Here is a 15933-nt window from a genome sequence, read left to right as displayed (position 1 = left end):
ACGTCTCGGTGAGGAGCTCGGGAGATGGCGGAAAAGCTGGCCCCCGGGGATTTCTTTCTCAGGAAAACCAGGGAGTCGGTGTCCTCCCTGGACTCGGATAAGCTGGCCCCGGTGTCTCCGGAGGGGGTTGGTGAAGAGTCCTCTGACAGCGACGGGGAGCAGGAGGGCAGCTCCCACAAGCTCATCAGGAAGGTCTCGACCTCGGGGCAGATGAGGAGCAAGGTAAGGGAGAAGGGGCTGGCTCAGCTCTCGGTGCTAGTAAGAGCTGTGTGGGGCAGGAATTGGCAGGGTGGAGGCCTTGGCCATGGGGCTGTGAGACATCTTCTAGGCTTAACCGGCCAGATGCCCCGGGAGGAGTCAACTGGTGTAACTGCTGTGGTCAGTGCAGTTGTCCTAGTGAACACAAGCTGAGGACCTGGCCCAGTGTAGCCCCGCTTGTCACCCAGGTGGCCCATGCCTGAGCCCTCTGTTCAGGCTGGATCCTGGGGAAGAGGAAGAGAATTGCAGCCAGGCCCTTTTTGGACCTGGAGCCTGTCATGGCAGGTGCCTCAGGGCTGAGTCTTTGCTCTCAGCGATACAGAGGGGGATTGATGCCAGGACACAATATGGACTGCTTGAGATGCTGTGAAGCTGGGTTAGGCTCTAAAGCCTGATTCTTCTTTTGCACTATTGTAACTTGAGAGTAGCTCCCCCAGAGCGGGGAGCGATCAGGTGTGTAAAGCTGGTGTCAGCCAGATCGGAATCAGCCTCGCCAGGCCTGTGTTTTGGGAAGGGAGGTGGGATGGAACTGAGATTGCTGAGAGCTGTTCCTCTCAGAGGGAGATGCAAAGTGCTTTCTCCTAAAGCCTCTGACATTGGCCACAGGGCTGCCTGTGAGGTTTTGCTTTAAGCCATAGTAAAGTTAGGGACCACTTGAAGACAGAAGAAGACAGAAGACCACTTAAAGATTGTGTTTCAGGCCCCTGCATAGTTCAGAGTGAGAATTTGGGGGGTTGGTCCAGATCCCATTCTGGAATTAATGTCTTTCCCATTTGTTCCTTGTCTCTCCAAAGACAGAGGTCCAGGACTCACTCGTGTCCTGCTTCCCCTGGTTAACACCACAGGTTTCCCCAAAAAGAGGCTTTTCTGCCTTTGCCATAGCTGTATAAGATAGATGGTGACCTGGTGGTAGAAAGTGTAAGCAAAGAAATGCTGGCTGGATCTGTGACAGTAGTGGTGCTACTACTGCTTGTGTGACTGTAATACTTGCCAGCCTCTGCCAAGAATGGAGACCCTTGGTTTGTGGGGGGGAGTGCACATGTCCATGGTGAGAGACCATTTCTGCCATGAAGCGTTCATCAAAGAAATAGTCTAACCCAGGGGTTATCAGCCGGGGGTACGCATACCCCTAGGGGTACTTGGAAAGGTCCTAGGGGGTACATGCAGGCAAGCAGGGACAGAGCACCTCCACCCACCACCCTGCGCTGCTACGTCCCAGGAGCAGGGCTGGGTGGGGCAAGGGCAGTGGCACCCCTCTGCAGGCCGCACAGGTGCCACCTGGCCAGACGGACATGGGGAGGGGGAAGCTTGTATACGGCAACCACCGCTGCCATCCACCACCTTGTGCCACTGCCCACCACCCTATGCCACCGCCATATGCTGCTTTCCCATGGCTGGTCATATATGCGGCTCTGCGGGCTGCTGATGGTTGGTACGTGATTGGCTGGGTGTGAGGCCCGTCAGCAGCCCACGGAGCTGCACGTGCAACTGGCTGTGGGAAAATGGGAAGCGATGGTGCAGTGGGTGGCGGTGGTGGCAGACACATGCAAGCCCCCCCCAGCCCTCCTGCTCTGCATCTGGCTGCCGCCACCAGAAGAGGTACACTTCTTTAAAAAGGTTGAAAACCCCTGGTCTAAACTATCGCACCTCTGGGGCTTGGTGGTAATTAGGCCATGGTGGATTCCTTGTGAGCAGTCTTTCACGTGCTTTTTTATTTCCTATCTCAGATAGACCATAAAGTTGCACTGATGTGTCCAAAGAGAAACACCTACTAGACTGTACATACCGGTCTTTTCTTATTTCAGTTAAAACCCTGCTGCAGGCTTCCATGAGAATTAGGGGAGATAAAATATCTCCAGGTAGTATTTTGCTGGGGTCTACAGCAGAAAGGGTTGTGAGCTCCCCCTGCTGATTCTTCAACAGCCATCAATGAAAAATGGCATGTCCGTGATGCAGGGACATATACTTAAAAAGGAATGGTGTCAAGGAAAGGCTGCGTAGCTCTGGAAGCCCAGGAAGATTATGAAAATGACAAAAAGAAACCAGTTAGGAAAAAATGTTTGGCTTTTTTTTTCTGAAAGGATCTGAGAAACAATAGGCAAACAACAATTGCTCAGTCTTAAAAAATTAGCTGACAAGTGTTCTTTAAATCCATCTCCGGGCTACAGGCAGCAGCCCAAAGACAATGCCTGTTATTGAAAAGGGATTAGATTCTTCTTTGAACTGAAACAGTCTCCACAGTTACACATGGTCAGGGTAAAAATGACAGGAACCAAATTTCATGCTCCAGGGCATAAGCCAGTTACCAGCCAGGGTGTCAGGAAGGAATTTCTCCCAGGAAATTGTGGTGCATATTTCAGTGCATTTGGGTTTGCTTCTTCCAAAGCTCTTGGCAGTAGAGACCAGAACCTGGACAAGATGGACCTTTGGTCTGCTTTGGAATGGCAGCATCTCTGTTTTTATTGCAGTGGGGTATTGGCAGTACTGCTCACTGCAAAGCGGCAGATCAGAAATGGAAAACCAGTGAGGTCAAGAAGTGCCGCAAAGGGAAAAATGAATGTGAGGAAACAGGCCCTGAAAAATGCTGAGGGAATCAGTATGCTTTGGCTTGTGTTTGTCTCGGAGAAGGGAAGATTGTCTTCTCTTCCTCATATGCACATCAGATCAGATCCTGTTCTCAGTTACATGGTTGTAAATCCAGGATGGCTCCATATAAGCACCTGGAGATAAATCTTATACCACTTTAGCTAAGATCCCAGGGTGGCCTATGAAAAGGAAAAGCCATAGAATATGTCAAAAGAAAAAATAAACTGAGGTACATTGTCCTCCCTTCTTCCTATTGAAATATGTGGGTCATGTCTGTGCTAGGGATGTGCAATGATGTAGTTCTAGGGTAGTAAAAGCCCCATCCTGCAGACAAAGCCAGAAGCTAGGCTGCTTAGTTTCATATTTGTTTCCAGTCAGTTTTGCTTTCTATTGTGCTGTCCCTGGCCCAGAGCTTGGTGTTTGCCTTTCCAGCACTGCAGGGGAAGGCTTAAATAATGCATGCATAAAGAGATGAAAGCCACCTGGTTTCACGACATTCAAATGAAGAACATGGAAAAAAAGCTCTTCATATCTAGCCTTGGGATAATGACCTTCCCAAATCTCAGTTTGGGGCTTAAATGATAATGTCCCTGGTGGTTGCCTCAGCCCGCAGTTTGTGCCTTTGCTTTGCTTACATCGTGCCATGTGTTGCTGCTCAAACACAGAATTGAGGCCAGCAAAGTGCCTTTGTGTGACACTGTGATGTCATCACACAAGTGGCTGAGGTGGCCCTTCCATCTGAGTGGCAAGTGTGTGATGGCAAGAAGTATGTTAGGGTCTAGGCACGAGGCAGGATGATGCCATTCATTCAGACATGGTTATAGGAGTACAGCACCGTATTTCAATATGAAATACATTTCATAAACTCAGGCTGGATCATGGCATAACAGGCACATACTCTGAGGGACCTGGTTTCAGACCTCTGGTAATTGCCTTTTGTCCCATGTGAGGGCTAACAAGAGTAGTGGTGTACTGTTCCCGGGTAAGCCCCATGTTGCTCAGGGGCTCTCCCTAGCGACTGATTGAGGTGACAGTAGAAGGCAGCTTAGTTCAGCTCTTGGGACTCAACTAGTGTCCAAGTGAGTTGAAGCCTGGGGGTAGGTTGGTACCTCTATACAGTGGTGCTGGGTGCTCGAGTGAGGTGCTTAATAAAGAAGAAGATAAAGCCTAAGTGCATAGGCTCAGGCTGGTGACAGGCCCCCTTGACCAGATTGCCTAGGGCCATGGAGAGATCAGCAGTTACTCCACAGTGTCAGTGGGAATATGCTGTGGAGGAGATCTGGTAAGCAGAGGGCTGTAAGGAGAATGCAGCTGGGACGGGGGAGCTGAAGTACATTTATGGCAGCAGCTGAGGTGCTGTCATTTCCCAGCCCCTCGACCTATTTGCCTCTGGTTTTGGCTGGGGGAATGGAAGGGTATTCTTGGAAACTCTCTCGGGAAGTGTCTGTCAGAGAAAATGAGTGAAATGGATTCTGCTGTGCTCAGTGTGCAGGCCACGCGTGCAAATGCCCCCCCCCCCCCCCCCCAGGTGGGGAGAGCAGCAGTAGGAGCAGCATAGTCCCATTGTGTTACCTTGCACGATTTCCAGGGATGACTCACTGTTGCAGTCACCCACGGCAAAGCAAGCTCCCTGCATGACAACACTGCCTGGCCAGGCTGTGATTCACATCGCCTCTGCACCTGGCTTTGCCATAGCTAAATAATATGCCAAGGGGACGAGGGAAGGGGTAAGCCCAGCAGCAAGAAGCCTGCTCACACCTTGATCTGCTGTCCAGGCCTGGGAGAAGGGGGCTTAAAGCTTGGATCTGGCGAATACCCTAATGCACAGTAGAATAGGCTACTGCACATTAAGCATCACCTAAAAAGTGTGCACTTGTGCTACTGCGCATTAGTGCAGCCTAATGTGTATTTACTTAGTACCTCATATTGGAGGTGCATTAGGAAAAACACATTAATACATGTGTAGATGCGCCCGCTGAGAAGGAAAACCTTACTGCATCACTGCCCAGGGTAAAGCTGACTGCACACACCAATCCCCCAGAGCTGTGCACTGTCCAGGAGGAGATGTCTCAAGAAACGTTTCCACCACCCACCTTAGGAAGCTCAGAGGAAGTTTGCCTGGTACATGGTCTAAATATGATGTGTTTGAATGCTGCATCCTGTTCATTACTAGTCCTGGCCCTGTTTCTACCCTGAACCTCTTTCCTCTCTCCTCTCCAGATGGCAGGCTGTACTCATGTCTCCAACTGCTTAGCTTAGATACACTGCTCAGCTCTTTTCCTCTCTCCCATTATGTGAATCCCTCCAGTTCCCTGTGGTTTTTATCCTGCTTCCCCACACTCCCCCAAAAGACATCAAAGGACTGGACAGTTACACTGTCCTGCCTTGACACAATGGGCATGGTTCCTTGCTGCTTTTCCCCTCAGGCTCTGGTATCCCTGAGGAAGCTGTGTACCCCAACACAGATAGAGTGAGATGACATCAGAGCTGGCAGCATCTCAGGGATAAGAAAGTTTTGTTCAGCCTATCTGGCATTATTTAGCTATTTCACTACCTGGAACAAAGGTCCCCTAGTGGGACAGAGAGGTAGGGGGAGGTGTCTTCAGCTGGGCAACAAAACTGACCACCAAAAGGGAATGGGCAGGGGGTCATGGAGGCTTTGGATCCACAGAGGCTTTGGACCCACGCAGCCTGCTGGACCTGAAGCTTAGAGAGAAGGGCAGGGGCTGAAGCTGGTGCTGGCTGCTGCTAACCTGGATGTTTCTGTTCAGGGGAAGCAATTGTGTGGCTTGGTGCTCCATTTGCCCCAAATGCACTCCAGGGTTGTGAGCTCTGAGCTCCAGGGCTGTGAGCTCTGCTAGTGCCCAAGCCCCCAGTGGCATTGTCTCAGTGATCCCTGTTGAGGCTCTTAGGGCAGGTTGGGAATTTGCTAGCATGGGGGGGATTCTTATGCAGAGGAATAGGGTGCTACATATCCAGGAGTGTTGGCTGTGACAGGCCCTATGAACACTTGGAGTGACACCGGAACAACCTCCCTCTGCCTGTTCAAGGGCTGCATTGCCAGCCTGCAATGCGGCTCTTGAAGACTGCAGATCCCACCATGCATTGCTGTCCAGCACAGAGCCAAGCTTGTGTGCTGGGCCCCTGGTCTCTGTGTGCATTAATGTGAAGCAGCTGCATTCTGGGAACTGTGCTCGACCAGTGAATCAGGCCCCTTCCAGCCCTGCAGCACCCTGACCTTTGCCAAAGATGAACAATTCCTGTGGCACTGCAGTGCTGTATATGAGGGAGCTGGAGGTCAGCAGTACCAAAGGGAAAAGTAATGGATAAGGAGAGCAACCTGGTCATGGCTCCCTTTCTGGTTCTCATGGGACTGTAGATACCTGGAACTTTGTGCTTCTACCTGGGTCTGCAATGAAGTCCCGGGCCCAAATCCACTGTCATAAAACTGAGCTCAGTTGAGGGCCTAGAGGGCAGGTACAGCAGTCTTATTGCAGTGCCTCCCCGAGCCGAAGACCCTTGGTCACATGTTTGATCCTTGCCAAGTATGCAGAGTGATGAGTGTTCCTACCCCATCTACCTACCAGCAGCTCTTATAAGGTCTAAGTGACCAGGATCCTTTCCTCAATAGACTCCCTGCAGCGTGGGCTCCTGCAGAGGGAGGCACGGAGCTAGCTACAATGGTTCCTTGCTGGGCAGGGGCTTACCCTTTGTGGCAGGGAAGTGGCCTGCCCCAAGAAACCCTTATAACTTTTATCCTTGCTCTCCCATGGGTAGTCAGGTCTATAATGCCTTTTTTCTGGAGTACTAGCCTATTGCCAGTGGAATGGCATTGCTTCCACAGGGGGTGCTTTTCTGCAGGGCTAAATAGGGGAGAGGTGGACTAGGAGGCTTTAGAGGCAGCTGTAGGGACTAATCTTGCACTGGTAGGAGGAAGTAGAATGTGAATCAAGGATGTATTGCCCTGTGGTAAGAGCATGGGGTTGGAGGGCAAGGAGATTGGGGTGCTGTCCCTGGCACTGGGGAGAAAGGTGGTTTAGTGGTTGGGGCACATGACTATGATCCAGGACTCCTGGTTTCTTCTTCTGACATTAACTTGCGGCTGCCTGGACAAATCATACGTCAGTCCCCCCATCTATAAAACATGACTAGAGCTCATTACTTCTATACATGCCATCATTTGGTTGCCACCAGAGGTATTGTTGGTAACTAGTGGGGAAGCATAACCTTACTTTGAGGTTCAGCTCAGAGGAGTCACCAAGTTCTCAGATGTTCAATCCAAAAGATTCAGACCAGGGCCTACCAAGCTGGAGTCTGAAAACAGGGTCTCCTGACATTTCCAGGTAGTCCTGCTCTGGTGGGGCAATGAGTACTGATCATTTGGCTGTGGCCTGATGTTCTGGATCAGGGTCCATCAACACAGGCCAAATCAACACAGCCCAGTGCTAATGCAGGCTGCCACTGCTGCCCTTGCCAGTTCTCCACTGCCACTGCTACTGCTGCTAACCCAGTCTGGTGAGTCAGAATCTCTTTGTGGGCTGGATCCAGCCCCTAGGCCATAGGTTGCCAACCCCTGTTCTTAATGCTTCTGTTCCTGGGCCAAACCTTTTTAAGGCAGAAGAGTGGGAGAACTAAAATGAATGGGAGCGAATGGTGTGAGGCTGAATTGCAACCTTCCAAGATGTCCTCTAAGTGCTTGGTGAGGTCGTAGCCCAGGGGTGGGCAAAGTCTGGCCCATGGGCCAGTTTCGGCCCATGGCAGACTCCATTTCCCAGCAGCCCCATACCACATCATTTGGGTATCATCAGAGATGACTGGTAGGCAGAATGCCTGGGTTCTCATGATGACCTGTGGTATTCAGTCCTGGACTAGTCACTTCCCCTCTTTGTAGTTTCCTCATTTACCCAAGGGGACAAAGAACTCTTCCATCCCATGCGTGTGGTGGGAGGGGAAGTTCTCTTCTCCTTGGGAGGATTACTGTATGAGATACATTGGTATCATGTCCAGCAGCATCAGCCTAGGACCCTTTTAGCCATTTGTCTCTGTCAAGATCTCCAGAGGAGGCAGAAGAGGTGAGCGGGGAAAGAGGTAGGGGTGGGAGAAGGAACTGGGGGAAAAAATCTTGTTCTGGGGCCTGAGCCATGACATTCCCAACCCTGCAGTGAAGCCCTAACAGGTCTATGGCTGGGCAGGTTGGGTTCAGGCTAGATCAGCTTGGGGGTGATTCAGTTCCCATTGATTTTGTACAGAAAGTCACAGAGAAATGACTCTCCTCACAGCATGGCCAGGCCTGGAGAAAGATGAGTTCTAGTTTTCAAGCCAAAGCTTGGCTTCCTCTGCTGTGCCACTGGGGCTGAGAGCAGGTGGGGGTAGTGCATGTGCCTGTTAAGCATATCTGTCTTTGGTGGGCACCCCTGAGAAGCATTTCATTTCACTCGCCTTGTCTTTGCTCCCTTGATGAGCTGCTTGCTTTATCTGGTGCCTGCGCCAGCCATTCCCCTGGGGCATCATTAGATCCATTTCATTTGTTTAGCTTATTCTGACAGCTAAAATTAGGCTTCCTCTTGTAAGAAGACTCATCATCAGTGTGCCCCAACCCTGGTCCCAGGCCCTCCCATGGCTGCAGACAGGTCATGTCCAGAGGAAATAGGGTTCCTTCCCTTTGGGATGGTCCCACATCACCACCCAACAAGATATTTGGGATTTGGAGTGACTTGATGACTGACAGCCTGCCCCTATACTCCTCACAAGGGTTTTTGGGCTATGGCAGGGAGGGCTTAAGGCAGTGCCAAGCCAGTGTCCCTGCTAGCAGAGGTGGCCATGCAGCTGCCAGCACATGGGACTGGACATGGTGTGTTCCCTGCACTGTGCTGCCCTGGGGATGGCTGAGGGTGGATGTGTGGATGGAGGGTCCCCATTTAAAATAATGACTTTATAGACCTGTGGCAGGGCACTGCGGGTGCCTGCCACTTTAAGGGCCTGGAGCTGGCAGCTGCCAGGTGCCTGATGTGGGCAGCCATTTTGAATCTGGGGCTGCCCATATCGACAGGGCAGTTCGGCTGCTGGAGGCCAGGCAACAACACTGCCTGGCCGGAGGGCTGCTGGCGTCATCTGGAGGTAAGGGAGGAGCTGTAGGGGATGGTCAGGAGGCTCCTGGTCCTGGGCATGACCTAAAACTGTACCCTGCTGGGCTCCCTGCCAAAGATATCTCTTCCTCCAGGAAACAACTGCATCCAGTTCTGTCAGGGCTATATAGGCCATTGCTTACCCCAGGAATGGACTCTGTGACTGGGCCTACGTAGTCTACATGTCCCACACTCAGAAGTCTGAAGGTTCTCCCCTTTGCCTCCTTTTCATCTGTCTTATTTGGGACATGCCCCCCATGCACTCACGTGTGCTGACCCTGGGTTGTGCTGGGAGGAGCAGGCAGCCCCAAGGACAGCCTTTGGCATCTCCTCCATTATTCCCAGGACCCTGGGCACAGGGATCCAGGCATGGAGCGTGTGGGACAGGACTGAGATCCTTGCCTAGCAAGTCAGGTCGTGAACAGCATCAGGGGTGAGGGCTCTGTGGGCTGGGGGAATTGAATTAGGCTGGTTGAGGCTATGTTCACTGTCTCCCCAATGATGCAGCCCAGGCCCTGGCCACCTCTGACTCGGGCTAATTACATCTGAGGGGCCTGGTGCTCATGAGCAGGTGTCAGGGCTTCTGGGACCTGGCTTTGCTACACAGCACACAGAGCAGTTGGCAGGGCTTTGGCTGGGTTGGGTTCATACTGCAGCCCAACAGCACTGTGAACCTGCACACAGCACCTTAGCCCCTCTAGAGCTCTGCAGGGGACACTGCTCCCTCCTGGCTATGCTCACCAGGGAAAGGGAGGCCCTCAGGCCAGGATGGGCAGGGGACTCACCACTTCCTCTGCTTAGAGCTACAGCACAGTGGGAGAGTGCGTGTTCTAAGACGGAGACAGCCAGGTGTCCCCAGCTGGGGCTCTAACCACCCAAACTCCTGTTCCTTAGTGCAGATCCTAGCGCAGGTGGAAAATGGTCTGATGAAGCTGTTCTCAGGTGGAGAATGCCAACTTGATGAAATCAGAATGTTTAACAGGAATGCATTGATTCTGCTGAAATTTCCAATGAAAAGTCATTGAAACGCTTCATTTGGGTAAGGTTGAAGTGCTTCATTTCAACATCATGATACTTTTGTATTGAGAAGTCAACATGAAGCTCTTTGGCCTTATTGAAACAAACCCGGTCATCTTGATATTTTTAAATGATTTCGGAAATGTTATCAGAAATTGCCATTTTTTTATTCAGTTTGGGGCTGAGAAATAGGGAAGTATCAGGATTTCCCAGGACTTAGAACTTCTGCATTTTGAACAGCTAATAAACCAACAGATGTCAAGACCAGAAAATGTCTTATCAGTTACTATGAATTAAACATAGTAATAATAATACTAAGGTGGCATCTTACCTGATCTATTGTATAACAGAGTAGAGAATCCCACCTCATGGGTCCTGCATCTGGTCCCTGTATCCTTGTTTTTGGGAAAGATGTCCAGTCTTCATCTGAGCCCCTTTAAGTGAGAGCAGAGTGGGATCTGAGCCTTGCAGTAATGAGGGGATTCTTCTGCACAGCATTTATGCAGGGAGGGAAGTGTCCTTAGCTGTCACTGGGCAAGCATGGAGCTGAGGCACAGTGAAAGGAAGGCACTTGGGTGTCTGGGGCCCTGCCATAAGTACCAACATACCTGAGGGAAGAGGGCAGTAAGCAGGTTGCAGTGTCATTAAAGGTCACTCCATTTCCCAGTGCTCTGGTACCAGCTTGACTGATCCAATCCCTTCCTGATCAACCAGAAGCACAAGGCAGTGTGTGGGTTTCATAAATCGGGAGATGGACTTGGAGGAAGGCACAGACACTGGTACTTGGCTTTAGATAATTTGCTCCTCTGTTAGTGTCTATGGAGTTTGCAGAAGGATCTAACTGAGAAAGGGGAAGGGGTGTTTAAACCCCCAAGAGGTCTTATTTATCTGTGCATTTTTAATTATATTGAGCATTGTCTTCCTTGTTTTGAGGAGGTCACTCGGAGAAAAGGGCTAGGAGCTCTTAGTGCCCTTAATGAAAGAGAGGGTTGTTGAAGGCTCTGTTTGTGAAGGCTTTCTCCCAACTGTTTGGGGAGGGGGAGTATTTGAGTTTAACAGCTGTTCACAAACACAAACAACAAGCCAGTTGGATTCAAAATAAAACTGCTTTCCCCAGGGAATTATTCCACTTTCCCCAATGGTATCACCACAGTGACCACAGAGTTTCTTGGCATACAAGGCTAGACAAGATCTGCCTTCCTAAGGGCAGAACATGCACACAAGCATGGCAGTTGTAGTTGCTAGAAAAGTAGTTTCTGTTGGGTTGGGGGAAACTGATCCTGAGTTCACTAATTCACGGAGTTAAGTGCTAGGAATGGGTCTGTGTACTTACCAGGGAGAGGGGAAGTGAGGTGAACCTGAAAGGAGAACAACAAAGAAATCACTGGAGGAGCCAGCAGTGAGGGCAATGCAGGGAGTGCTGGCTGGAGAAGATACTTCTCCCCAGGCACTCTTCCTTCTCCCAGTCTCTGCCTTGAAAGCAGGAGTGGTTGCTCCTTTGGGACTCCAGAAGTCAGACCCCTGCCTGGGCGGGGCAAGTGGAGGCCTTGGCATGGATAAGCCAGTGGCACCCCCTGGCAGATGCTCCCTTGTTTGGAGGATATAAGAGGAGCTCCTTTTGGCTTAACTTAAACTTTTATGATTGTATGATTCTTCCTGAATGACTGACAGTAACTGGAAATAAGCTTTATTCAAACCCATGCAGGTGCCCCCAGCCTTTGACATTGGTTTAACTGAATCGATTTAAAAGTCACACCTGAAGATAAGGTGGTGCTGCTTGCATGTGCAGCCAAACTTTGAATCTGTGTGGCCATCAGTTTCAATGGGAATTAAGTGCCAACTAGCCAAGTGCTTACTTCAGTACTGGTCTCAGTACCTCAGTCCCCTCCCTAGAGGAGTCTGGGGCTTTGCTCCCATTCCAGGTGAAGCTAACCACCTGCCCCCCAGAATCCAGGAATATCTCCTTGTTACCCACAGAAGAGTGCCTTTCCTGCCTGCCTATGGTCCTTGTGTGGCTCTTCCTCACCGACACCACTCTGCTCATTGTGTGTCTACAATTGATCAGTGCATCCATTGATGCACTGCTGGCAGATGGGCTGAGGGCCAGCCAGGCCCAGCAGTGTCTGGCTGAGGGAGCTTGATGGGACAACATACAGGGGCAGTTGCTGCTCAAGCTATCCCATTCCTTTGGCTGAGGAGAGAACACCTGCCTTGAAGGCTATTGGCCTGGCACCAGGCAGTTCACTGAGAGGACAGCAAGCACATATATTTGTGCAGGTTTATATGCATGTGTGATACATGTATTTGAATGTGTGAGTGTGCATGTGTGAAAATGTAACCAAGTAAAAATGTTAATGTATTTCCATGTGAGAATCAGTACATATGTGTAAGCATGTGTGTAAATGTGCACATGCATGTGCCTATGGGAATATATGTATATGCATGTCCTGTGCATGAGCACAAATGTGTGAGTGCATATGTATGCAGTGTGAATGTGCATGGGATGTGTTAGGTTGAATGTGCCTGTACATGTGTGAATGTGTGCGTCTGGACACACGTGATGAGTGCATGCATGTGTGAATAAGAGTCGAAGTACTTTTGTGTTACAATGCATAGGTGTGTGTGCATGTATAAATGTGTATGTGTGTGATTCTACATGTGCAGTGAATATAGCTGAGTTTGAATGTGCTGGAGTATATACATTTGTGAAAGCATGTGCATGCATATTTCAGTGGGCAGGTGTGTGCATGTGTGTAAATGAACATGTTTAACTGTGTGTGTGTGTGTGTGTGTGTGTGTGTGTGTGTGAATACTTGTGTGAATTCCTGTGTGTGTGGGAAGAAGATGAGTGGGGAGTAGGAACAATTATTATCAGTTCTCAGCTCCTCCCCAGGAAAGCTGCCTCCAGGCTGGGCTCAGAGCCCCACTGGAATCTCTTTCTGCAGAACATTTACGTGACCCCACTAAGCTCCTCCAGTGACTAGCATTACTCCTACCCTTGCTAATCCTAAACCACCAGATTGGGTTTGCCTGAACCTCACAATGAGCAGGGGACAGTGCAGAACAAACACCTGGCTCCTTCTTGGACTGGACGTGAATCAGGATATAGTTAGCTGCAGGCAGCCCTGGATAGATCCGAGTAGGCTGGAAATGACCTGAGAGCTGAATGCACTGGCTGAGCTCAGGACCATGTGTATGGGCAGAGTACATTTGTTCTTTTCTACATCTGATGCCTGTACCTGCTCCCTTCTGCTGCTTGGCAGCCCAAGGCAGGAAACAGAGGCACCTGCTGCAGGAAACCTGCTCTGGTCTTCATACTCACTACAGTCTCTAGATCTTTCTTTAATGTCTCACTTAGCTGCCAATTCAATGCCATTGTTGCTATCCAAGTAGAAGGCAGTGGACTGAAGCCCCTTCCAGGAGTGGAAGGAAGGAGGAGGGGATGAAACTGACATAGATCAGCACAGAGGACCCAAACCTGCCAGGGAACAGGAAGCTACATTACCCAGATCCTTGCAATTTTTTCCATCTTCCTCCTTCCAGAGCTGCCAAACCAGGGGTTTAAAGGAGCTTAGGCAGGAGTTGTGGGGCCTGGCATGAGGGGCTTTCCTGTGATTTCCTTTGGCAAACAGAGCTTTACCCAATCTGAGGGGAGCAGAGGGCAGCGAGGGGGATCAAGGTGACTTCTGCCAGGCAGGACTGCTACAGGCTCTGCGTGTTGGAAGCCATGCAGAATGGGATTGCGTGCCTGGTTGGCAGCATCTGCCTGGAGGCCTGCCCAGCCAGGTGGAGGCATCCAGCATATTTCTGCTGTAGAGTTAATTTGTTTCACTCTGGGGGGTGGTGCTGTCCAGCAGCTAGTCCTGATGAAAGTTCCCTTCCCTTTTCCCTGACTATCCCCTCTCATTCCTGTCAGGGTTGGTCTCTATACTCAGCCAGGTAGTGGGTGATTACCGATACAGCTGATGACTTCCTGTGTTCCTGACAACACAGCCCAGAGACATGCAGTGTCAGGGGGAGGGCTGGCAGTGTGATTGATGGGCAGAAAAGATGAACTCCCTGCTAATAGACTTGAGACCATGTTAAAGGAATTGCCAGGAGGATGGGGAGGGAGGGGACACTAGTCTCTGGGACATGGAGCCACAGCAGCATTAAGGCTTGGCATTACAGTCAAAGCAAGAGCAGCAGCTGGGGCCTCATTGAAAATTAGGGTTGGAAGGGACCCCAGGAGGTCATCTAGCCCAACTGCCTGCTCAAAGCAGGACCAGCCTCAACTAGAACATTTCAGCCAGGGCTTTGTCAAGCCAGGCCTTAAAAACCTCCAAGGATGGAGATTCCCCCACCTCTCTAGGTAGCTTGTTCCAGTGCCCCTAGGGAGAGAGTTTTTCCCTAATATCCAATTTAAGCCTCCCTTGCTGCATCTTGAGACCCTTGCTCCTTGTTCTGTCATGTCACCACTGAGAACAGTTTAGCTCCATCTTCTTTGGAATCACCCTTCAGGTAGTTGAAGGCTTCTACTAAATCTTCTCTCAGTCTTCTCTTCTGCAGACTAAGTAAACAGTTCCCTCAGCTTCTCCTCAGAAGTCATGTTCCCCAGCCCTTGAATCATTTTGCCATACGATCATCGCTGTACAATACTGTGCCCCGCACCTCTTGGATAAGCCCCAGGGCCGACGGGGTCACTCCAACTCACTCCGTGGGTGGCAGACATACAGTCTTTTGGGTCTCTCCTGCAACCCTCACCGGGGTAGTGGCTGGCCAATAACCCAACCTAGGCTAACTCTACATACTTACTACATGTTCTTGTGGGGGTTGGCCCGTGTGCTGTCCTTCAGGCCTACTCCGGTTCAACCCTACTCAACACACCCTTGGGGGGCTGCCCTTCAGACCATCCCACAGCCCTACTCAACCTTGAGCTACACCTAGTCCTTCAGGAAGTAAAGACGTACCCTACTCTGGGCAGGCTGCACTACTGCCCTTCTCTGGGGTGACACAACCACCCTCTCCTTCTAGGGGCACTCAGTTATCCCCTCTCTGGGGTCTCATTCCCCTGTGGGGGTGCAGGTGGCTATAGCTGTACCTGGCCCTTGTACCCATGGTGTTGTGGGGGCTGGGGTTATTAAGGTACCCTGACTCACCTTTAACCAGGGAGGTGAACAATCCTGGTATTTGAACGGTGCTGCCGTACCACCGGCAGGCCCACCAGGCCTCCCTTCCCTGGCAGGGTGCAGTTTTAGGTCATAGCCCAGGACCAGAAGCCTCCTACCACCCTCGCAGTTCCTGCCCTTACCTCCAGGATGTTCCACACTGCAAGCAGCCAACTGCTGTCTCTACCTGGCCGACCTTTGTTTGAAAATGGCTGCCTTAATCAGGCACCTGTTGGCTGCCTGCTCCAGCCCTTAAAGTGACAGGCACCACAGGTGCACTGCCACATGGAGGTAAAAAAGGCATTGAGTACTGCAGCCTTTTCCTCATCATCTGTGGCTAGGTTGCCTCCCCCATTCAGTAAGGGACCCAGACTTTCCCTGACCCTTCCTCTTGTTGCTTGTAAAAAACCTTTCTTGTTACCCTTCATGTCTCTTGCTAGCTGCAACTACAATTGTGCTTTGGTCTTCCTGACTTCATCCCTGAATGCCTGAGCAATAGTTTTATCCTCTTCCCTAGTCATCTCTCCAAGCTTCCACTTCTTGTAAGTTTCCTTGTGTTTAAGCTCACCAAAGAGTTCTTTGCTAAGCCAACTGGTCACTTAACACATTTGCTAGTCTTCCTGCGCATTGGGATGGTTTGTTCCTGTGCCCTCAGTAAGGTTTCTTTAAAATACAACCAGCTCTCCTGGACTCCTTTCTCCCTCAGACAGGCCTCCCAGGGGATCCTGTCCATCAGTTCCCTGAGGGAGTCAAAGTCTGTTTGTACAGAGAATAGTACTCCACTGTACAAGAAGTGCCTG

The 15933-nt window shown here is 50.7% G+C and overlaps 1 protein-coding gene across 2 annotated transcripts in view; it reads left to right on the top strand.

The window, feature by feature from the left end:
- DGKK (diacylglycerol kinase kappa) overlaps positions 1-15933 on the top strand; it is a 174556-nt gene that overhangs the window by 27016 nt on the left and 131607 nt on the right. The window contains exon 1 of one of the 2 annotated variants that reach the window (XM_025205943.1): positions 25-222. The exons of the other annotated variant lie outside the window; for it this stretch is intronic. Coding sequence (XP_025061728.1) covers positions 25-222 — 198 coding nt within the window. Of the gene's footprint in view, positions 1-24; positions 223-15933 lie in introns of those variants that run through there. 2 annotated transcript variants of the gene reach the window in all.

This window comes from Alligator sinensis, unplaced genomic scaffold (assembly GCF_000455745.1).
Source record: "Alligator sinensis unplaced genomic scaffold, ASM45574v1 scaffold619_1, whole genome shotgun sequence".
NCBI classification, from domain to species: domain Eukaryota; kingdom Metazoa; phylum Chordata; order Crocodylia; family Alligatoridae; genus Alligator; species Alligator sinensis.
This window is presented reverse-complemented; position numbering and strand designations above follow the sequence as displayed.